The sequence below is a fragment of the Torulaspora delbrueckii genome, chromosome 3, assembly GCF_000243375.1.
Source record: "Torulaspora delbrueckii CBS 1146 chromosome 3, complete genome".
Classification (NCBI taxonomy): Eukaryota; Fungi; Ascomycota; class Saccharomycetes; order Saccharomycetales; family Saccharomycetaceae; genus Torulaspora; species Torulaspora delbrueckii.
Genome location: NC_016503.1, coordinates 405,732 through 427,142, shown reverse-complemented (window position 1 = coordinate 427,142; position 21,411 = coordinate 405,732). Strand labels below are relative to the sequence as shown.

Sequence of the window (21,411 nt, the reverse complement as noted above, 5' to 3'; positions counted from 1 at the left end):
AGAAGAGGTTTGCTGCGTATTGGAGCTTTTCGAGCTTGAGAAGCTCGAATCAGATCTCATTTTGTTGTTTCTTGAAAAGGACTGGCCATATGGGTGATGTTGCATGTTTCGACTCTTATTATGGTAACTTGGCGGTTGTTGTCCGTATTGATAGGGAAAAGGGTATGGTAAAATCCGGCTGGTAGACCACTCTTGGGATCCACAGCGGCTCCGTTCATAGGCTGGTACATGAATTGAGACATGTATCCGTTGCTACCATCCATCGGGAAAGGTGCGGGATACATCATGGGAAATTGAGCGGAATTCAATGCACAGGGTCCCATGGGTGGTGTGGGATACATCATGTAACCAGTGTTATACGGCGCTGACGATGTGTTCCCATAATCATTATAATTGAACTTGTTTTCTTTATAATAAGATCCCCGTTTATCCTTATTTGCACCAATGTTATTGTTCTTTCTCCGCCTGTTGTGTGGTTGTTGAGGTGGTGGTGAGCTATCTATTTGATTAAAATGGTAGCGCGAAGTCTCAAATTCACTTGGCTGTGGTGAACTTCCATCTCCATCCTTGCCTGAAACAACCTCATTTTTCTTCGGCGTGTCAAATATCTCCTGTTTCCTCTGTTCATATTGCCTTTCTCTTTCGATCTTCTTTAACTCTAAGTAGGCCTCAGAGTCATTAGCATCACTCTGAGAGTTTGTATTGAAATCCCTATCTTCCTCAGATGGAGGTGTTGTGCAAACTTCCAGGCCATCTTCTCTTTTCAAGATCCTATACCTCCGTCCGCTCTTCATATTGGTATCATTGGGTGAAATCAATTCTGAGGATTCCTCGAATTCCGCCGGTACAGGCACCAGCTCCTGTAAAAGCTGTCTATTCTGTCCTTTCTTGAACTGATCACCTTTGAAGATTACAACAGAATTATCATGTGCTCGAGCCAACGCATGCTTCAGGTCATGAAACTCCGCGACTTGATGCGACAGCAACCTATAGTACGAGTTCATAGGCCTCAGCTGGTATGACTCGGCATTCGACTCCATGAAAGATAGTATCGAGTTCTCCAGATCAATGATAAATTGACGATCGTGAGGTTTCTGAAAAAGAGCCGTCCTCATAGCTGGTGATAATCTCGAATCATCATATTCCATTGATGGATTATCATTAGTACTGTCAATCTGTAGGAACGAAGACTGGTTAGTAACATGTTATCTCAAATCAACTCAATTTAATACAAAATGATCGAATCAAAGCACCGGGGGGTAGACATATCCTTGCAAGTGCTCGAAAACGCTATCGTTCTGATCAAATTGCTCACATATTCAACATACAGATTGATCAATCATCTTGTATTCCCTTATAATGCAGATCTTAGTGCCTCCAGGTCTCAAATACCTTCAAGGAGCCGTCTGGCCTCGTTTGACCTCAATTTTCGAGCCAAAAATCGCAGATCGATCCCAAAAACAGGAAAATAGAGGTCCGAACGCAGCTTTTCAAGCTCGAACAGCGTACTTTTGAGGACTGAAGACTTGGTGATCAGATTGTTAGTTCCCTAATAACGACTAATATCAAGTAAATAATCAAACATCATGTATTACGGAGTAACCTAAGAGTAAGCTGGTCTTGGGGTTGATTCATCAAGATTTGTTGAAAGCTGATAAGACGGTGTTATCTAACACTATTGTCGTGAATCAGCGTTTGTTAGGGTCTGGATTGCAATCCACCTATAAGATCGTGAATTTTCTCCCAGTTTCAATCGTCTTTTTGCGCCAGTGAGAAGCTTTATTACTCATTAAATATGGCCACTTTACATGACATCTTCCAAGTGACTACCGATCCCAACGATTCGCGTGGACTCCCACATGTAGAGTCGGATGAGCTGGAAGTCGCGCTCTGCAATGGTGATGTCGATGCTCTTTTGTTATTCCAATTGACTGAGAACCCGGATCTTAACAAGCCGTTTGCATATTTGAATGGATGTTTCTTACGTTGCCAGCAACAAAAGCGTTTATTGAAGGGTCAGACTTCTGCGGGATCTTTACAACCTCTTTTTGAGGAAATCGATAGGCTGGTAATAGGGTATGGTTTAGTTGCCTTCCAAATTGAGAATTTTTGTCTGAATGGTGATTTCAATGCTTACATTGACCAGATAGTTAAAGAGGTGGATAATTATACCGCCTTTTTGTCACAGTTGATACAGAGAGCAACAGTGGAAGGGACCCTTTTGGATTTGTTGGAGACTTTTTTCACTTCTCTCCTACAGTACCTGACAAAGACATTACCATATTTTGATCTTAACGATTCCGCCACTTATAATGCTGTGATTACGCTTTTCGAAATGTTTGTTTCTTTCAAGCCAGTCGCTGCGATATTCAGTCAAGTTTCTCGGTTTTTTGGTAACTTTGATTGCAAGGCCAATGAATTTGAGAAGACGACCATTTTGGGTCCATTATTGACCTTATCTCCACTGAATCCCAACGTAGCTCTTAAAAACTACGGGGAGAACCTCGAACGCACACAACAACAGAAGAATATCATACACGAGTCATTACAAGCAGAGCATAAGATGGTGATTGATAGACTTCTTTTTCTATCGTCGACAAGATGTTGCGGGGCGTCTCCAGAGTCTCGTACCAATTTGATGACATATTTTGCCCAAATTGTCAACAAGAACCATCTCAGGAGAGGAGACCATGCGAATCAGAGCAAGCTGGCTTCCAATGCTTTCATGTCTAACATATCTCTCCTTTTGATTAAATTTTCACAACCGTTCCTTGACGTCTCTTACAAGAAACTCGACAAGATTGATGTCAATTATTTCAATAACTTGAATTTGTTTATCGACCTTTCCGAAGAGACAAGAGTTAACTCAGATTTCAAAGAAGCAGATGAATTTTATGACAAAAATAAAAAGGATGAAGACTGTAAGCCAAATTTTATCTCTGATTGTTTCTTCTTAACATTAACATATTTGCATTATGGTCTTGGAGGTACCCTCTTATATGATGAGAAGATCACACCTCAGATCAAAAGATTGAGACAAGAGATTGATCGTATCAAGAACCTTTCGCAGTCACAGGACATGTTCGCATCGTTTGCTACAATGCAACTGAGACAGATGGAAAAATCTCTGAAAATCACACAAGGTATTAAAGATGCCTTGCAGGGATTTTTCTCTCACAAGGCGTTGCAACTTGAAGTATTTGATTTCATATGCGGAGCTTCCACCTTTTTAATAAGGGTGATTGACCCAAACCATGAATATCCAGTCAAACCCATTAAGTTGCCTTTAATTCCGGATCAGGTCGGTGTTGAAAATGTTGATAATGCTGACTATTTGAGAGAGCATGCTCCCATACCCTTCAAATATTATCCAGAGTTTGTTGTGGAAGGACCAATCAATTACTCACTATTCATCTCACAATACAATTCATCCCCAATCTTCAGAAACCCTCGATTGCATTCATTTGTAGAGTTTGCCACAGTCATCTTACGTTGCCCTGAGTTAGTTTCGAATCCCCATTTAAAGGGTAAACTAGTTCAGCTACTAAGTGTTGGCGCCATGCCGTTGACAGATGATTCACCTGGTTTCATGATGGATATCTTTGAGACTGACGAACTTGTAAATCAAAACTTGCTATATGCGTTTTTGGATTTCTATGTCATTGTTGAGAAGACCGGTTCATCTTCACAATTTTACGACAAGTTCAACAGCAGATACAGCATATCGATCATTTTAGAGCAACTTTATGAGAGAATCCCACTTTACAGGAAGCAACTGGTCTGGCAGTCAAAAAACAATGCCGATTTCTTTGTTAGATTTGTCGCTCGTATGTTGAACGATCTGACATTTTTGCTTGATGAAGGTTTGAGTAGTTTGGCAGAGGTGCACAACCTTCAAATCGAAGTCGATAACAGAGCTAGAGGATTACCACCGGCCAGAGAGGAAGACGAACGTGAACTTCGTTCCAAGTTGTCTTCCGCCGAAAGACAGGCGAAATCTTCATGTGGTTTAGCGGACAAATCTATGACTTTGTTTGAGATGTATTCCAAAGACATACCGAACGCATTCACAACTCCTGAGATCGTCGATAGGTTAGCAAGCATGCTTGATCATAATTTGGAGTCCCTTGTTGGCCCAAAATGCGGTGAGCTGAAAGTCAACGACCCTCAACAGTATTCTTTCAACCCCAAGGCGTTGTTAAAATCGTTGACAACCGTTTATATCAACCTTGCCGATGATAAGGAATTTGTATCTGCTGTTGCCCGTGACGGAAGATCCTTCAATAAGGAATTGTTTCAAAGAGCAGTTCGTATCTTAGCAAGAAAGATTGGTTTAGTCTCTGACGAATTTTGTCACAAGCTCCTGGCATTCGCTCAAAGTGCAGAGGAGCAAAAGATTGCCGAAGAAGAAGAAGATCTGAATTATGGTGATGCGCCAGAAGAATTCTTGGATCCATTGATGTATACCATAATGAAGGATCCTGTGACTTTACCCACTTCGAAAGTGAACATTGATAGAAGTACAATCAAAGCTCATCTTTTGAGTGATTCAACAGATCCATTTAACAGAATGCCCTTGAAATTGGAGCAAGTTGTTCCAAATGAAGAACTAAGGCAAAGAATCCTTGAATTTAGAAGACAGAAAAGACCAGCCGTTTAAGGAAAGAATTTCTTATGTATTCTAAGTAGATGAAATGATGATAAAAGCCAAAGGATAAAAGATTATACACTATACATTTTTATTTCGTAGTAAGGTCTCGTCCTAAAATTAAGCCTTGATAGCGTACTTTCTTTGTGGGAAAGCGATTTGCTTCTTTCTTTGCTTTTCAGTGATTCTGGAAGCTTCAAATTTGGTCAAAGCTCTTCTCAAAGCTCTGGTCTTCTTAGCTCTCAAGTCCTTTGGTTGGTACTTCTTACCCTTGTACAATTGTCTAACGGCCTCTCTTTGTTGGTGGTTCATGACAGTCAAGACACGAGCAATGTCCTTTCTGACAGTCTTGATCTTTGGCAAGCTTGGTCTTGAAAGTTTTTGGACCTTCAATTCAGCCAATTCCTTCTTCAAGTCGACTAGTTGGGATTCTAGTTGTTCCTTGTTCTTGGTTCTTAGTTCATAAGCTTTAACGCCGGCCTGTTCATAACGAAGTTAGTATAACCATTCATAGCACACCTTGTCGCACGCACGCACGCACGCATTCAATAATATTCTCTCACATACCATTTTGTCTTACTGTACTTTCACTTCAAAAGGAATAAACAATGAAACCACCTTATAAGTTGAGTTACACTATAAACACGTCAAATCAATGGTATTACCTTCTACTAATTGACAATATTCTTGGGATTCCAGCCATCGATACTACCTGCGCTTGCAAGTTCGAGTGACAAAAGTTGGCAAAGCTGGAAAATTTCATGAGTCATCACCGCTGACGAGAGATTGATAATTTTCAGAAATTTGAAGAAAAACGAATGTTTATCGCGGTGTCTAGATGCTAACCGCTTAACCTCTACACCGCACTCAATCGTCTAGAACAGTCACTTGAAAATTTGTTACCATTGTTAAACACTGCAAATGCATATTGATGGGTACATAGATTAGATAAGATTATCAAAGAGTTACAATTGTCTGAGTAAGTAGTCCGTTATAGTTAAATTCAAAGAGAAACTTCCAATACCTTCTTACGTGTCTCTTTAACTTTATTTTCTCTACACTCTACACTAAGGGTTTTCTTCTTCTTCTTTCTCGCTTAGGATTGGTTCTTCAAGTTGTTGCTTAGCCATTCCAAACCTTCGTACAAACCTTCACCGGAAGTAGCACAAGTAGCTTGAATAAACCAAGGACGGTTTCTGATGGAATGTAAACCCAACTTTTCGGTGATCTCAGCAGCAGACATAGCTTCTGGTAGATCCTGTTTGTTGGCGAAGACTAACCAAACAGCATTTCTCAATTCATCCTCGTTCAACATTCTTTGCATAACTTCTCTAGCCTCGGTGATACGCGATCTATCGTTAGAGTCAACAACAAAGATAACACCTTCGGTGTTTCTGTAGTAATGTCTCCACAAGGATCTGATTCTGTCCTGTCCACCGACATCCCAAACTGTGAAAGAGATGTTCTTGTATTGAACGGTTTCAACGTTGAAACCGATGGTTGGAATTGTGGTGATCACTTCACCCAATTTCAATTTGTACAAGACGGTGGTCTTACCGGCACCATCAAGACCAACCATCAGGATACGCATCTCCTTGTTACCGAAGAGGTTACTGAACAACTTTGATGCAAAAAGACCCATTCTTTGAAATTTTTTAACCTTTTCTATCTTATCTTTACGCCTGCAAAAAGATACGTTAGTAACAAAATCTTCAACACTTAGTTAGGAAACGAGAGGGACGGGATCAACTCTTGAATTACACTTTGAATAACTCCTATTTGATTCGATTTTTTTGTCGGTTTGCCCAGTATTTAACTGAAAAAAAAACAAGGAAACCACACTGTGTTAACTTCCCCGTGGCAAACGACGGCACATGAGTATTTGTGGGTGGGCCAATTGAAGCACTCTGGGCTTATCTTGACGACTGTTTGATATTCTCGAGTCTTCGATCCATTGCTAAGAGTTGTTTTCCCGTTGTTTCCAGCCTCTGCTCCGCTGTTTTGGGCTTGTGAATCAATGGTACATACCAGATACTATTATCACCACACAACGCGCTACTTTGAACGATCTTGTGTGCAAAGGTAAAATAGATTGACGTACGAAGTCCTAAGATGTCTGCGTAATCTGTTTTATCAGAAACTTCCACCTGTGAAGGAAGGGAGTGTAAAGTAGTTGGTATCGATCGAACTCGAAACGCGTTTTGCCTCCTTCAACAGGCGATCGTGCGCAATGATAGTAATAAGCCATTAAGTTTGTATATAGATAGGATGCATTGTCTAGCAATCAGTATCATTCAGTGCTGGTGATTATATTAGCTAGGATCATTTTGTTTGATGCGGATTTATTTCCCGACATTGATCTTGCAGGCAGAGTATTTTTGTAGACCTCTTATAAATACCGAGTAGACAACATCGTCGTTATCTTCTTCCCAGTGGAGTTCTGTGAGACGTATGTGCCATGGTGGGAAACCTTGGAGGTCCAATGCGGGACCAAAGTACAGTAGAAGGTCGGGTTCGGGCCCCACGAGGTGTGTAAGCTCTTTATCGACGAGTTTCATCGTGATATTGGAAAGTTTGAGTTCATTTGCAGCGCATAAATCAGCCATCGTTCTGGTAAGATCGACGATAGTCTCTCTGCCATCCCGGTTTGAAAGCAAAGAAACCTCGATAGCCACCTTGTTCTTACCATTGGATGTCGCATCATCCTCGTCGTTAAAGTAGATTTTGTTCAAGTGGGGGATTCTGATTGCATATTTTGGGACATTGGAGGGACCATAGTATTTTCCAAGCTTGGCGCGTATCTCTTTTCTAAAATCCTGTACGTTGTTCTTGAGTACTCCATCATAATCGTACAGTATCAGATGTTTGATTCCAGCAGACACGGTCCAACATACTAACTCACTCCCATCATTCATCAATCCTTTCACTCCACCTCCCACATAGCTCGCAGATTTCATCTCTAGGATTGCAGCCAATCGTTTGGGTATTTTTTTCAACTTATTGACATCCTGACGAATCAGTTGAGGCGTGTTCGATGGGTTGTACATTATATTCAGTAGCTTTAACTTCATTCTATTGTATTCATACTGGAAGTATCGGTAAAACCCATAGATAAGGTACATGATCATCAATAGCACTTTGCACATTAGAAATTGAATCTTACTCGTTTTGCGATCAAACAAACTTTTCTCTTGAGACAGCCGCTTCAATTTCCTTTCAATCATCTCTTGGTCATCATCAAGCATAACAGATTTTGTTACAGCTTGCACCATATGAGCTTTAGATCTAGTCAGACCGTTCCTCAGTACGCTTGCTTCAGGTGGCGGTACGCGACCGGATGCCACAGGTCCAATTTCGTCCCTACCAGACCGCGTCTGAACTGATTCCCCGATCACATTCATGATTGTGATCCTACTAAAGACCAATTGTATATGTTTATTACGAGGTTCGTGAAGATCTCATTGTAGGTCATCTCCTGCCCTGTTTTATGTCAAACTACCCGCCAAGCGCCACGTATCGCGTGATCCTCTCGGTTAAGGCTGATTCATTAAAATACATCAAATATACAAGATTTTACGTATATAATATGGGATCTACAGATTAACTTTTTCCAACCAGTTGTACTTGTTTCATCGTAGTGCCCTGCTTGCTCGCGAGCCTCTCATCATTATTTATGCTTATTCGGAATGCTTTCTGTAGTTGGTGAAAAGCCCTGCTGGTTTGCTGTGACTCGACTCCGAACGGCTTTCCATTAATTGGGCCATGTACTCGTTGACGCTAGCCATATTTTGCGAGTCGTGAGTTGGTCGATGCGAAAAGGACCCGCCATCTGCATCTTCTTCTTCGTCACTTGAATCGCTGGGGAATGAAGGTGGACCTCTATTGTACGTATTGATCCCCAATCCATTCCCTAAATCAACGTAGTTGTTTGGTATTTCGTCATACTCCGTCTCAGAAGAGTTGTTGTAAAGTCTTTCGTTAAAATTCATTGTTGCCTCGGGGCCTATGTCATTCGGTAGTCCAGGGATTGGCAGACTGTTGATCCCCTTGCTCTCTAGACTCCGATGGATGGTGGCAGCATTTTGTGTAGTCTCGCTTGGTTGGCTTTCCATTTTTTGTGCTTCATCGAGCAGTTCGTTCATAGATCTCTCCCTAATTCTTTTATTCCATTTAGCTGATTGTATGCTGTTCGGCGATTTGCTGTAAAGTTCGTCGATCTCTTCTAGAGTTAAGCCTCTAGTCTCATAGATGGTAAAATAAACCACAACTACACCTAGTGCATTCAAACTGCCCCAAATAAAGAAAATCTTTGGACCCATCGAGGACGTGTGAGATCCTGTATCCACGATATATGGGGTTATAAACGCACAGATAAAGTTCACGAGCCAGTTTGATGCAGCACAGATGGCTGTGCACTTGGACCTAACACCTAGTGGATATAACTCTGCAGATATGACCCACACGCCTCCACCCCAAGTGGCCGAGAAAGAGGCTATGAATACGCAGATGAAAGCTATCATGACTTTATTGGCAACAACCGAATTAGTTGAACAACCAACAATGGCTATGATAAAGTTCGACGCGGTCATGAATACACCACCAAATAACAGGATTTTACGTCTACCGACACGATCGACAAGGAATAAGCCGGGAATGTTAAATGCCACATTGACTGCATATGTGATGAATGAAACTAGGTAACTGTTTGTTATCCCAGTCTTATTGAAAAAATTGACACCATAGTAAAAGATGAAATTGATACCTGAAAATTGTTGACACGCTTGAATTGCAATACCAGAAAGCATTCTCAGAGTCTGCTTCGGCCTACTTCGGCTCGATCTGAAGCAATCCAGTACGGATGAAGATCCAAAAGATGCTTCGTAATCGTAGGTAGCCTTAATTTCTACCAATTCTTCCAAGAGCCCTGCATCTGTTATCGGTACACTTCTTAAAAACGATAGTGACTTTGCAGCTTTGTCCAGTTCATCTTTCAAAACGTAAAACCTGGGGCTTTCTGGGAGGAAGAGCATTCCGACAGCAAGCACCAGTGCCCAAACGTACTGTAAACCTATGGGAATCCTATAAGAGGAAGCATCATTTCTTGAATGTGTACCTTGCGAAACCGCACTCGAAACTAGGAGCCCCCATGTGATAGCCCACTGATACGTAGAGATTATAGCTCCTCTGAGGAATTTATTGGCAGCTTCACCCTGATACAGTGGGACAACCGCTGAAATCAGACCAATTCCCAATCCTGAAATGACTCTCCCAGCGATCAGTAGCTTCACACTATGTGCTGCCACCTGCAGTGAATTCCCAATGAGAAACACAACCACTGTGCTAAATATTATTGTTGCCTTCCGCCCATAGGAATCAGATAGCAAAGGAGCAGACAAGGCTCCGATAAAGGTCCCCAGAGACAAGAAAGATACAATGATAGCCATCTCCCTGGCTGAAAATCCTTCATGATCTGGTGCCAAGTTCGTTCTCACATAGTTCATATCAATAATGCTATTAATCAATCCTGTATCATAGCCAAAAAGAAATCCACCTACTGCAACGAATACTCCCACTACGATTGTCATCAAATTCGACTGCGGTTGTGGAGGCTGGGAAAATAGTAGAGATGCGTCATCTACTTCTGACATCTCATCGCTCATATTGGATAATCGATTCATCTGAAAGTCTCCAGCAGATTGAGCCTCGGAAACCATCGAAGTGGGTCTCACATTTCCTTCCTCGAGCTCTGAAGAGGTTCCGGGAGAAGCACGTCGCAGTGATACACCTTTGCTGACTTTATTGATCGCTTTTCTTAAAAAGCCGCTCCTTACCTTATCGAGGGCCTCCTCTGTGCTACTTTCTTCCTTCTGCATTCTGTAAGTCCTAGATATACATGTCCTCACACAAGATATTCAGCGATTATTAGCAATAGATTGCTTGTACTCTCAGTTGTCTTATCATTTTCAATAATCGATCATCCAAATTCCATCAGCTTGCCTTAGCAATTGCCGATTTTCCCTGTTCGAGAAGCGCTGTCCGGGAATAAGCTCCACTTCACGTGAAGAAAGGTAAATAGACGACAATGAAGGTTAGAAAGTGAACTTGATAGGATATGTGGTCCTCGATCGGCCAATTTCATTCAGAATCTAGTATTTTCAGTCTCTGAAGGCTACATATGTAAGTATTTAGGGCCTCGGCGATGTTTTCGACCGACTGGTTTAACTGGAAGTAGCTTCAGCGATACCAATTAGTCTTTTCACACCGGTAAGCCAGTTGCCACCTTCTTGTGCGTGGTTAGTGGCGATATCGACATGTACTTGCATTGCCTCTGAATAGTTTTTCTCCTTCAAAAACTGAGTTAGACTGCGGAGTTTATCAATGGTAGGTTGTGTCAAAAGGTCTTGCTTTTCCAAGTGACCATACAAGATGTTTAGTCTCTTGTCACAGTCTTTGAGCTGCTTAGTATACTCCTTGGGTATCAACGGTGTCACACGTACTAGTTCTTCTTTCAGAAAGTCCATGATGGGTTGTTGATCTTCTGGAATTCCTTCAGGAGCAGCAGCCGAAGTAGCAGTTGCTCCGACTACCGCTGCCGATAAGACTGGGGCAGTGTCCGCTGAAGGTGGAGCAGCTACCTGGGGCCTAGAGTATGGTGACTCAGGCTTTTTTTGGACCGACTCCAAAAGATGGCTCGCATTCTCTACAGTGGTATAACTGTGATTTTTCTTCTTCAGGCTCATTGGTGGTGGACCCACTGGAGGTGGACCGATTGGTGGCTTTTGAGCTGCTGGAGGTTGTGATGGGCCAACTGGGTTGGCATATGGATTTGATGGTAGCCCTGCCATTGGAGCAGTCTGGGCGGGTGGTGCGTATGGATTTGGCTGGTTCAGTTTGGGTGATGATACAGCTGGGGGTGCATAGGGATTAGCGATTGCAGGAGCCTGAGGTGCTGAATAGTCTGTTGCATTGACTCTTGGTGTGGATATATTGGACACCACTGGTGGCGCATAAGGATTCGTAGAGCCAGTCATTGGAGAATTGGACATCATTGACCCATTGGAGGATACGGATGCCATCCTACTGCTCTTTACAGGTGGTGGAGGAAGCGGTGACGATAAAGAAGGTGTCATCGATGAGACTTTGCCTACTAAGGGGGGACGCGAGATTCCGTTAGCTGGTGCAGCAGTTTGGGCCGCGGCAATCTTCACTGGTGCAACAGATCCCGCTTTAGCCCTAGATGGCTTCTCCTTTACAGGTAGTGGCAAATCGTTCCAACCATCGTTCGCTTTTCTGTTTAGAGAAGGAGTTTGACCAGATGCCACCGTTGGAGGTGGTGGTCCTGTTGGGGGCTCGGCAGCTCCATACGCTGGTGGAGAGGAGATGAAATTTGGAACAGGTTTGGGATTCAATGGCGTGTAGGAAGATTGTCCAGCGATAGGAACTCCTGCGGTGTTGACAGCGCTTGCAGCATAAGGGTTTGCTGGTGGAGTGAAAGAGCTCTGCGTAGCGGCTGGCATACTCATCGGATAAGTGTTAGGAGAAGCTGTTGTTGGTGCATATCTAGTGCCCAGTGCTGGAGATCCTGCAGGAGGCGCATATGGATTAGTGTTGGAGCCGCCGACCGAGCCTGCAAGAGGTTGTGCGATTTGAGGGCCCACACGAGCGTTAGGCAATACTCCACCTGGGGGCACATAACCTGGAGTTACAGCACCATATGGTAGAGCGCCAGCAGCAGGTTTCATAGATGGCTGAGCGAAAGAAGCCTTTTGAGCGGACTTGACGTTTTTGACCGACTTACCGGAAGCGAGCAGTACACGTTCTTTCTCCAGCTGAACCTCACGATTTTCAGCAGGCAAAGTTTCTAAGATTGAGTATGCTAAATCAAATGTACCACTCGATGATGCTAGGTTCACGTACTCCATGAACTTGGAGATGAGATCTTCGTTGGTAATCTTGGTCTTTTCACCAACGAGCTTCGCCAAAACTGTGAATCTTTCGATAAATTCAGTTAAACTCTCAGAATGAGCTTCATAGAGCGACCCTTTGTTTTTTTGCACTTTTTCTTCCAATCCTTGAGCTTCCTTTAGCCAGACTTCTGCCACTTTGTCCAAAGAGTTTGCTGATAGGTAGAGAAGAATAGCATCCTGTCTGTTGCCGGATTCCAGAAGTCTGTAAGCCAACTTTTCTAGTTGCTCATTCTTTGACTGCAAATCATTTGCATAGAATCTGTCAATTGCCTTAGCAGCGTACTTCCATTGCGAAATCTCCAAGTTCTTCACCAAATCATCTGCGTTGCCGTTAGAAATAGAGAACAAGAATCTCGACAATGGCGACTTGTTACCATACTTTGTGAAGTAATATCTCTTGACAGAATCCTTCAACGTCTTGTCGCCCGAATCAAGGGCGATAATCATGGCTTCTAAAAGTAGATCATCGTCCAATGAAGCAGATACAGCAGACTTCAGGTTACCGCCGACGACATCTTGTGAGATTTGTTTCTCAACACCCCTTGATAAACTAAACTCTCCCTCTGGTTGAAAAGCTTCCTCGATGTTAGCAAAGAAATCCTCACCTTCGTCAATCTTGTTCTTTTCCTTTCTTTCTTCTTCATCATCAAAAGTAAATGCCTCCTTTAGTATTTCGTCCTTCCCGTCCATAGAAAGCTTTTCAAGTAGATTCCAGTCCTCGTCGTTGGTATCATCAATAGTCTTGGCCAATCTTCTATTTATCAGAGGCTTAAAATCACTACTTTTCAAAGCTTGATCTAACATAGTATTCTCTTCAAGACCCGGTAGCGATGGCTTGGTGATAGAAACACTTCTACCGTCAGCACTGATGTGAACTAATTTACCACCAAAGGCCCACTGAGCGGCAGGAGATTTGTTACCGTACCATGATGGAGCCTGTAGATGAATCATGTTTGGTTTTTCATTTGAGTCCTCCTGAGTCACATTATTCCAAAAATCTGTCTCAGATTCTTTCTGCTTAGATTCGGTTTGTTCTTGGTCCAAGGTGTTAACCAGGTTTTGTAAAGTCTGTACTTGAATCTTGTTATCAAACGATGCAGAAGCAAAAAGGTCTGGAGCCTCTGGTGCAAACTTTGTTTTGAAACACCAGTTTCCACGCGTTGGAAACTGAGTCAATTCCTGCCCGGATTCTGGGTTCCACAACACTATGGTGTTATCGCGACCACTGGACAGCAAAAGCTCTTCGTCTTGAGAACACCAATCCAAAGACAAGATTCCCTTGGAGTGACCCTTCGATAGGACTTGTAGTGGGGTGTTTGCGTTTCTCAGATCCCAAACCAGGATCAAAGGTTCGGTGTCGCTACCGGTGGCTGTAGCCACCCGTGTAGAGTTCTTTGGGTGCCATTCGACGACTGATAGTTGTGATTTCAAGCCAGTACTTGGTGAAGCATAACTTAAATGGATAACCTCCTTTTTTGCCTTTAAATCCCAGATTGACGCGTAACTTGTAGACCCTGCAGAGGCAAAAACGTGTGCCAACGATTGATTCCAAGCTAAAGAAGTAACTTCTTCAATTGGAGTACTTGCAACACCAGGAGTCAACGGTGTGTAGCCCTCAGAGTTCTTCAGACAAGTGTTCAAATCCCAAATGTAGATCTCACCTTTACTACCACCAGATGCTAAAACGTTATTCTGTTTTGAATTGAACTTGACAGTCTTTGCGGCACCCTGATGCTGCTGGAAACGCGCTTCTGATTTCAAAGAGTCGCCTGTACTAGAGAAAAGTTCAACTACACCGCTATCCAGGGCACCAGCGATAATTTTATCATCATTCGACCAATCGAGATCGTTGAACTTTGCATCCACAGCAAGTGAGGCCTTAGGTTTAGAAGGATCACTGGCTAGCAACGACCACAATTCTAGAGCAGATTCGCTCGAAAAGTTTGCATCTACTGTCCCAGAGGCCGTTCCAGTAACAAGGGAGGGAATTCTCTCGTGGGACCACGCAAACGTCGCGGTTCGGGAGTATTCGGCTAGTTTAACCATCACTCAACTCTATTCGCCTGCACCTGATGAAGAAAAGACTTCCTATTACGCAATGTGAACCCTCAAATAAGTGTTAGTTTGCCCTTGACCGTGACTCTTTTCACTCGATTCCACGTCTCTTGGCGTTGTTTTGGCAGGGTAAGAAAAGTCATCTTGCACGTGAGAGCCGACTTAAGGTTATAAGCTGTGATGGGAGTGTTGCAGAAGTGATTTTAAGCGTTCAATGGCTAATGTAGGTGGTGGTGGGAGCCTCGTTGCCTTAATTGTTGTATTTTATAATTCTTTAGCATTATATTTGTTATTGGACTTTTTCTTTCATGTTTAGGCGGGAAAATCGTCCTTTCGGTCACTTAAAAAGTCAAGCTGCTTCCATCACATATGTATACGAAGGAGTTAAAATATATATAGTTTAATACAACCAGTTGAGATTGCTCCAAGAATAAGCATGTCTGAAGAATCACGTTATTACCAGGAAGCTTTGCAAGAGTACAATGACTTGAAGAAAGAGTCTGATCCTGATGTATGGGACAAAAGAATCTCCGAAACTGGTTGCTACGTAGAGAATCTGGCCTTGCAACTCTGTCATGCAGAGACAAACGATTGGAGACAATGTATGAAGGAAATGGCATTATTCAGAAAATGCTGGGATACTAAGGGCAATAGAGATAGAGTCCGTACTGTTGATCGCTAACAAAGCGTCCTATGTTAACGCGCGCATCGCGCTTTATCATACCTGTACATAAACTAATAGTCTAAGCACACAACTGACATCCGAATATTGATGAGAAGCAAGGGAAAATCCTCCAAGAAAGTAGCTCTAAAAAAGTTGCATGGCGCATTGAAAAGTATACTTGGTTCCTCTGAAGAGGAGCTTAAGAAGCGGAAGGACAAAGGTATAGTTGAAATCTTACCTGGAGCAGAGGCAAAGAAAATCAGTTCACGTAAGAAGTCACCACCTGTGGCTGTAGAGAAGAGGAATGGTTTAACCTATATTGTTTCTCGAGAAAAGCAGCTGATCCCTATGTTAACCGATGATGAGATTATGCAGCGGCACAAGCTTGCTGATGAAAATATGAAGACTGCTTGGACTAGTATCATTAATAAATACGAATCCGTCGAGGACCAAGGTGATGTTATCGATCTGAGAACAGGCGAAGTCGTAGAGGATTACGGACACTTGCGAGGGTTATCGCATGAACTCCCGCAGGATAGCTCTCACTACCGAAGCACTCTCACGAGTTTACTTGGCGTGAAGGACGAAGGAGATACTAGGCGTGATCTATGGCAGGATGGCGATGACGATGAGGACGATGAGGAGTACAACAGCGAAAATGAGGCAAGGGAAGAAGAAGGTACGGATACAGACTCACAGACTTCAGAATACGAAAAGGTGCTCAACACTAAGATCAGAGATTAGTACTATCTATCGAGAGAGTTCTTCCCTTACTTCTAGAAAAATCCATTAATTTGATCGCGCGAATCGATCATATGAAAAAGATGATAATGGTCAAGTTCATGATGAATTGAAAGGGAATTGAACTAACTGAACAGTTTCAATGGCAAGATCTAAGACTTATTTCGACATATCCATTGGCGGTACCCCTAAGGGTCGCATTGTTTTTGAATTGTACAACGATGTTGTGCCAAAGACCGCTGAAAACTTCCTTGAACTATGTAAAGGAGATTTTGGCATGGCCAAGAGTAAACCTGATGTGCCATTGTCCTACAAGGGATCCATTTTTCACAGAGTGATTAAGGATTTTATGCTACAATTCGGTGATTTTACCAATTCTGATGGTACCGGTGGGGAGAGTATTTACGGTGAGAAATTCGAGGATGAAAACTTTACTTTGAAACACGACAAGCCTTTCCTGTTGTCCATGGCCAATGCCGGTCCAAACACCAATGGATCTCAAGCTTTCATTACCTGTGTTCCAACTCCACATCTGGATGGCAAACACGTTGTGTTTGGTGAAGTGATTCAAGGAAAGAGACTCGTGCGTCTTATTGAGAGTCAACAAACTGATCAAGGCAACGATAAACCTATGAGAGATGTCAAGATCGAAGATTGTGGCGTCTTGCCCGACGACTATGAAGTTCCAGCAAATGCAGAGGATACTCCAACTGATGAGTACGGTGATAATTACGAGGAGTCGCTCAAGGAAGATAGCAAAGTGGACGTAAACGATGTCAAAAGTGTTTTGAAAGCCACCGAATTCGTTAAACAAATCGGTACCGATCAATTTAAGAAGCAGAATTACACGGTCGCCTTGGAGAAATACCAAAAATGCGACAAGTTTCTAAAAGAGTACACTCCAGAAGATTTGCCCGAAGAAGATATTAAGAAAATCAACGATTTGAAAGTCTCATTGCCTTTGAACATCGCGCTTTGTGCACTTAAGTGTAAGGACTACAGAAAGGTCCTGGTAGCTGGCTCTGAAGTTCTTTACGCAGAGGCTGCTGATGATAAGGCAAAGGCCAAGGCTCTTTACCGTCGTGGTTTGGCCTACAACGCTTTGAATGACATAGACATGGCCCTCACAGATCTTGAGATGGCCACGACATTCCAGCAGAATGATGCTGCAATCCTCAACGCAATCAAAGATGTTAAGGTTAAAAAGAAAGCAAATAAACGACAAACAGAAGAAGTCTCTATCCAAGATGTTTTCCTGAGCTAGCGAACTCATCGCACTGACTAGTAAAGTATACGTCAGAGGACAAAAATAGATGATCACATCGAAGGCTGTAGCCAGCATTGAATGTCTATTATGACACTAGAAGCTGAGAAACGGACTCTTGGTGCTATTTAGAGCTTATATATAGTGCTGACCTTACACTTTCACGTGACTTTTATGGTTGGGTAACGACTTAAAACTTTGTCGACTAGTCGGCGGTGGCAAAATTTGATAAACAAATGGCCAACGGTAACTTAAAGAATAGTCGAATTCATAAGTAAAGAGGGTAAGGTCACTTTCAAGTTTGATTGGGATCTATTGGGGGAACTTCACAAGTTTAGTCCAGTGTACTTTCAGCTTTTCCTTTTGGGCGTTGTTGGTTTTGTTCTTTTGCGTTTCCATTTCGATACACCCTTGAGAACCAGTTTTCCACGGGCAAGTTTAAACAAGTACACTTTAGGTCCAAGATAAGAGCTATAGGTTTCTTCTGAATTCAGACATAGAACACCTGTACTTGGTCACCTTTAAGCGATCACTCCCCTTTCCACTGACTACTCATTGTGTCATTTGGCCTTCTTCACTTGGAAAAATTTTCAAGCTCAGGAAAAGTTAACAGAGAACGATCAGTTACTTAGTTGGCTATCCGATCATAAGCAAGAGGCAACTGAGAATTGCATAATATCAAGAATTTTCCGTTCCAAGCCAGTATTGCAGAATAATTGATACCATTAAAAATACCAAAAAAATAACATTATAGAAACAATTCAGCACCATGGTTGCACAACAGTATTCCAGTGCTCCACTTCGTACTGTGAAGGAGGTCCAGTTTGGTCTTTTCTCACCGGAAGAAGTCAGAGCCATTAGTGTTGCAAAGATTAGATTCCCAGAAACGATGGACGAAACTCAGACACGAGCCAAGATCGGTGGATTGAATGACCCCAGGTTGGGTTCTATTGATCGTAACTTGAAATGTCAAACTTGTCAAGAAGGTATGAATGAATGTCCCGGCCATTTTGGTCATATTGATTTGGCCAAGCCAGTTTTCCATATCGGTTTCATCACAAAAATTAAGAAAGTTTGCGAGTGTGTTTGTATGCATTGTGGTAAGCTTTTACTCGATGATCATAATGAACAAATGAGGCAAGCATGTAAAATCAAGGATTCCAAGAAAAGATTTAATGCTATCTGGACTCTTTGTAAGACTAAGATGATCTGTGAAAGTGATGTGCCTTCAGAGGAAGACCCAACTAAATTAATTTCAAGAGGTGGTTGTGGTAATGCTCAACCGACCGTTCGGAAGGATGGGTTGAAGTTAGTGGGTAGTTGGAAGAAGGAGAAGAACACGGGAGATCCAGAAGAACCGGAACAAAGAATTTTAACAATGGAGGAAATTTTGAATATTTTCAAGCACATATCAAAGGAAGATTCAAATAGGCTAGGATTCAATGAAGAATTTGCTCGTCCCGAATGGATGATTCTTACAGTCTTACCAGTTCCACCACCACCAGTTAGACCCTCAATTTCCTTCAACGAATCTCAAAGAGGGGAAGATGATTTAACGTTTAAACTGGCCGATATTTTGAAGGCAAATATAAGTTTGGAGACATTGGAGCACAACGGTGCACCACATCACGCAATTGAAGAAGCAGAAAGTTTACTTCAGTTCCATGTTGCCACCTATATGGATAACGATATTGCTGGTCAACCGCAAGCTCTTCAAAAATCTGGTCGTCCCGTTAAGTCAATTCGTGCTCGTTTAAAGGGTAAAGAAGGTCGTATCAGAGGTAATCTAATGGGTAAGCGTGTTGATTTCTCCGCCAGAACGGTTATTTCTGGTGACCCCAATTTGGAATTGGATCAAGTGGGTGTCCCTAAATCTATTGCCAAGACCTTAACCTATCCTGAAGTCGTCACACCATACAATATCGATAGACTAACGTTCCTGGTCCGTAATGGTCCCAATGAGCATCCAGGTGCCAAATATGTCATTCGTGATAACGGTGATCGTATCGATCTTCGATACAGTAAGAGGGCAGGTGACATTCAACTTCAATATGGATGGAAGGTCGAAAGGCATATCATGGACAATGATCCAGTGCTGTTCAACCGTCAGCCTTCTTTGCATAAGATGTCCATGATGGCACACAGAGTCAAAGTCATGCCCTACTCAACTTTTAGACTGAACTTATCCGTCACATCGCCATATAACGCAGATTTCGATGGTGATGAAATGAATTTACATGTCCCTCAATCCGAGGAAACAAGAGCCGAATTGTCGCAATTGTGTGCAGTTCCTTTACAAATTGTCTCTCCTCAGTCTAATAAACCTTGTATGGGTATTGTGCAAGATACGTTATGTGGTATTCGTAAGTTGACCTTGAGAGATAATTTTATCGAACTTGATCAAGTGCTGAATATGCTTTACTGGGTCCCCGACTGGGATGGTGTCATACCAACTCCAGCGATAATAAAACCAAAACCTCTATGGACTGGTAAACAGATTCTTTCCATTGCAATCCCCAAGGGTATTCATCTGCAACGTTTCGACGAAGGTACAACGCTTTTGTCACCAAAGGACAATGGTATGCTTATCATAGACGGTAAGATCATTTTTGGTGTTGTGGATAAGAAAACTGTGGGTTCTTCTAGTGGTGGTCTAATCCACGTCGTGACTCGAGAAAAGGGACCACAGATTTGTGCTAGGTTGTTTGGTAATATTCAAAAGGTCGTCAACTATTGGTTTTTGCACAACGGGTTCTCCACCGGTATTGGTGATACCATCGCCGACGGACAGACAATGAGAGAGATTACTGAAACCATCGCAGATGCAAAGAAGAAGGTCGAAGATGTCACCAAAGAGGCACAAGCAAACCTGTTAACCGCCAAACATGGTATGACCCTTCGTGAATCCTTTGAAGATAACGTTGTCAGATTCTTGAACGAAGCAAGAGACAAAGCAGGTCGTCTTGCTGAAGTTAACTTGAAAGATTTGAATAACGTCAAACAAATGGTGAGCGCCGGTTCTAAAGGTTCCTTTATTAACATCGCACAAATGTCTGCCTGTGTCGGCCAACAATCTGTTGAAGGTAAGCGTATTGCGTTCGGTTTCGTCGACCGTACTCTACCGCATTTCTCGAAGGATGACTATTCCCCTGAATCTAAAGGTTTCGTCGAAAATTCATACCTGAGGGGCTTAACCCCTCAAGAATTCTTCTTCCACGCAATGGGTGGTCGTGAAGGTTTGATCGATACCGCTGTCAAGACAGCCGAGACTGGTTATATTCAGCGTCGTCTTGTTAAGGCTCTGGAAGATATCATGGTTCATTACGATAGCACAACCAGAAACTCCCTGGGTAATGTGATTCAATTTGTCTACGGTGAAGATGGTATGGACGCATCACATATTGAAAAGCAGGCGATCGATACTATTGGTGGCTCGGATAGTGCATTCGAAAAGAGATACAGGATAGATCTTTTGAATCCTGACCATTTACTGGACCCATCTTTGTTGGAGTCTGGATCAGAAATTGTTGGTGATCTTAAGTTGCAGGTTCTTCTTGATGAAGAGTACAAGCAGTTAGTCGAGGACAGGTTTTTCCTACGTTCGGTGTTTGTTGACGGTGAACCAAACTGGCCTCTGCCCGTGAATATCAGGCGTATAGTTCAGAATGCCCAGCAGACTTTTAGAATCGACCATACTAAACCTTCCGACTTGAGTATACGTGATGTTTATTTCGCTGTCAAGAATCTACAGGACAAGTTACTTGTCCTGCGTGGTAATAGCGAGATCATTAAGAATGCTCAGCAAGATGCCGTTTCTTTGTTCTGCTGCTTGATGCGTTCTCGTTTAGCAACACGTAGAGTTATCGAAGAGTACAGGCTAACAAAACAAGCATTTGAATGGGTTCTGAACAATATAGAGATACAGTTCTTGCGCTCCATTGTTCATCCTGGTGAGATGGTCGGAGTTTTGGCTGCACAATCTATTGGTGAACCAGCGACCCAAATGACACTGAACACGTTTCATTTTGCGGGTGTCGCTTCGAAGAAAGTTACATCAGGTGTTCCTCGTTTA

At 42.7% G+C, this 21,411-nt stretch overlaps 11 protein-coding genes across 11 annotated transcripts in view; 5 read left to right on the top strand and 6 right to left on the bottom strand.

Moving 5' to 3' along the window:
* Positions 1 to 56: 56 nt before the first annotated feature.
* Positions 57 to 1,115, bottom strand: RBS1 (Rbs1p; the record flags this gene model as incomplete). Its single annotated transcript, XM_003680294.1, has 1 exon — positions 57 to 1,115. The coding sequence occupies one exon, from the start codon at positions 1,113 to 1,115 to the stop codon at positions 57 to 59; it is 1,059 nt and encodes a 352-aa protein (XP_003680342.1).
* Positions 1,116 to 1,795: 680 nt separating this feature from the next.
* Positions 1,796 to 4,660, top strand: UFD2 (ubiquitin-ubiquitin ligase UFD2; the record flags this gene model as incomplete). The annotated part of the gene is made up of 1 exon (XM_003680293.1): positions 1,796 to 4,660. The coding sequence occupies one exon, from the start codon at positions 1,796 to 1,798 to the stop codon at positions 4,658 to 4,660; it is 2,865 nt and encodes a 954-aa protein (XP_003680341.1).
* Positions 4,661 to 4,768: 108 nt separating this feature from the next.
* Positions 4,769 to 5,218, bottom strand: TDEL0C02400 (60S ribosomal protein uL29; the record flags this gene model as incomplete). The annotated part of the gene is made up of 2 exons (XM_003680292.1): positions 4,769 to 5,128; positions 5,216 to 5,218. The coding sequence occupies 2 exons, from the start codon at positions 5,216 to 5,218 to the stop codon at positions 4,769 to 4,771; spliced, it is 363 nt and encodes a 120-aa protein (XP_003680340.1).
* A 526-nt stretch (positions 5,219 to 5,744) lies between these two features.
* Positions 5,745 to 6,290, bottom strand: TDEL0C02390 (uncharacterized protein; the record flags this gene model as incomplete). Its single annotated transcript, XM_003680291.1, has 1 exon — positions 5,745 to 6,290. The coding sequence occupies one exon, from the start codon at positions 6,288 to 6,290 to the stop codon at positions 5,745 to 5,747; it is 546 nt and encodes a 181-aa protein (XP_003680339.1).
* A 700-nt stretch (positions 6,291 to 6,990) lies between these two features.
* Positions 6,991 to 8,049, bottom strand: NUS1 (ditrans,polycis-polyprenyl diphosphate synthase; the record flags this gene model as incomplete). Its single annotated transcript, XM_003680290.1, has 1 exon — positions 6,991 to 8,049. One exon carries the CDS (start codon positions 8,047 to 8,049, stop codon positions 6,991 to 6,993), a length of 1,059 nt encoding a protein of 352 aa, XP_003680338.1.
* A 276-nt stretch (positions 8,050 to 8,325) lies between these two features.
* TDEL0C02370 (sugar porter family MFS transporter) lies at positions 8,326 to 10,521 on the bottom strand (the record flags this gene model as incomplete). Its single annotated transcript, XM_003680289.1, has 1 exon — positions 8,326 to 10,521. One exon carries the CDS (start codon positions 10,519 to 10,521, stop codon positions 8,326 to 8,328), a length of 2,196 nt encoding a protein of 731 aa, XP_003680337.1.
* Positions 10,522 to 10,866: 345 nt separating this feature from the next.
* On the bottom strand, positions 10,867 to 14,661 carry SEC31 (Sec31p; the record flags this gene model as incomplete). The annotated part of the gene is made up of 1 exon (XM_003680288.1): positions 10,867 to 14,661. One exon carries the CDS (start codon positions 14,659 to 14,661, stop codon positions 10,867 to 10,869), a length of 3,795 nt encoding a protein of 1,264 aa, XP_003680336.1.
* Positions 14,662 to 15,106: 445 nt separating this feature from the next.
* COA4 (Coa4p) lies at positions 15,107 to 15,352 on the top strand (the record flags this gene model as incomplete). Its single annotated transcript, XM_003680287.1, has 1 exon — positions 15,107 to 15,352. One exon carries the CDS (start codon positions 15,107 to 15,109, stop codon positions 15,350 to 15,352), a length of 246 nt encoding a protein of 81 aa, XP_003680335.1.
* Positions 15,353 to 15,442: 90 nt separating this feature from the next.
* On the top strand, positions 15,443 to 16,078 carry SCM3 (Scm3p; the record flags this gene model as incomplete). The annotated part of the gene is made up of 1 exon (XM_003680286.1): positions 15,443 to 16,078. The coding sequence occupies one exon, from the start codon at positions 15,443 to 15,445 to the stop codon at positions 16,076 to 16,078; it is 636 nt and encodes a 211-aa protein (XP_003680334.1).
* Positions 16,079 to 16,217: 139 nt separating this feature from the next.
* On the top strand, positions 16,218 to 17,339 carry CPR6 (peptidylprolyl isomerase CPR6; the record flags this gene model as incomplete). The annotated part of the gene is made up of 1 exon (XM_003680285.1): positions 16,218 to 17,339. The coding sequence occupies one exon, from the start codon at positions 16,218 to 16,220 to the stop codon at positions 17,337 to 17,339; it is 1,122 nt and encodes a 373-aa protein (XP_003680333.1).
* A 769-nt stretch (positions 17,340 to 18,108) lies between these two features.
* RPO21 (DNA-directed RNA polymerase II subunit RPB1) overlaps positions 18,109 to 21,411 on the top strand; it is a gene marked incomplete at both ends in the record, with an annotated part of 5,184 nt that continues 1,881 nt past the window's right edge. Inside the window, one exon of the mRNA XM_003680284.1 lies at positions 18,109 to 21,411. This exon is cut by the window's right edge and continues 1,881 nt beyond it. Coding sequence (XP_003680332.1) covers positions 18,109 to 21,411 — 3,303 coding nt within the window.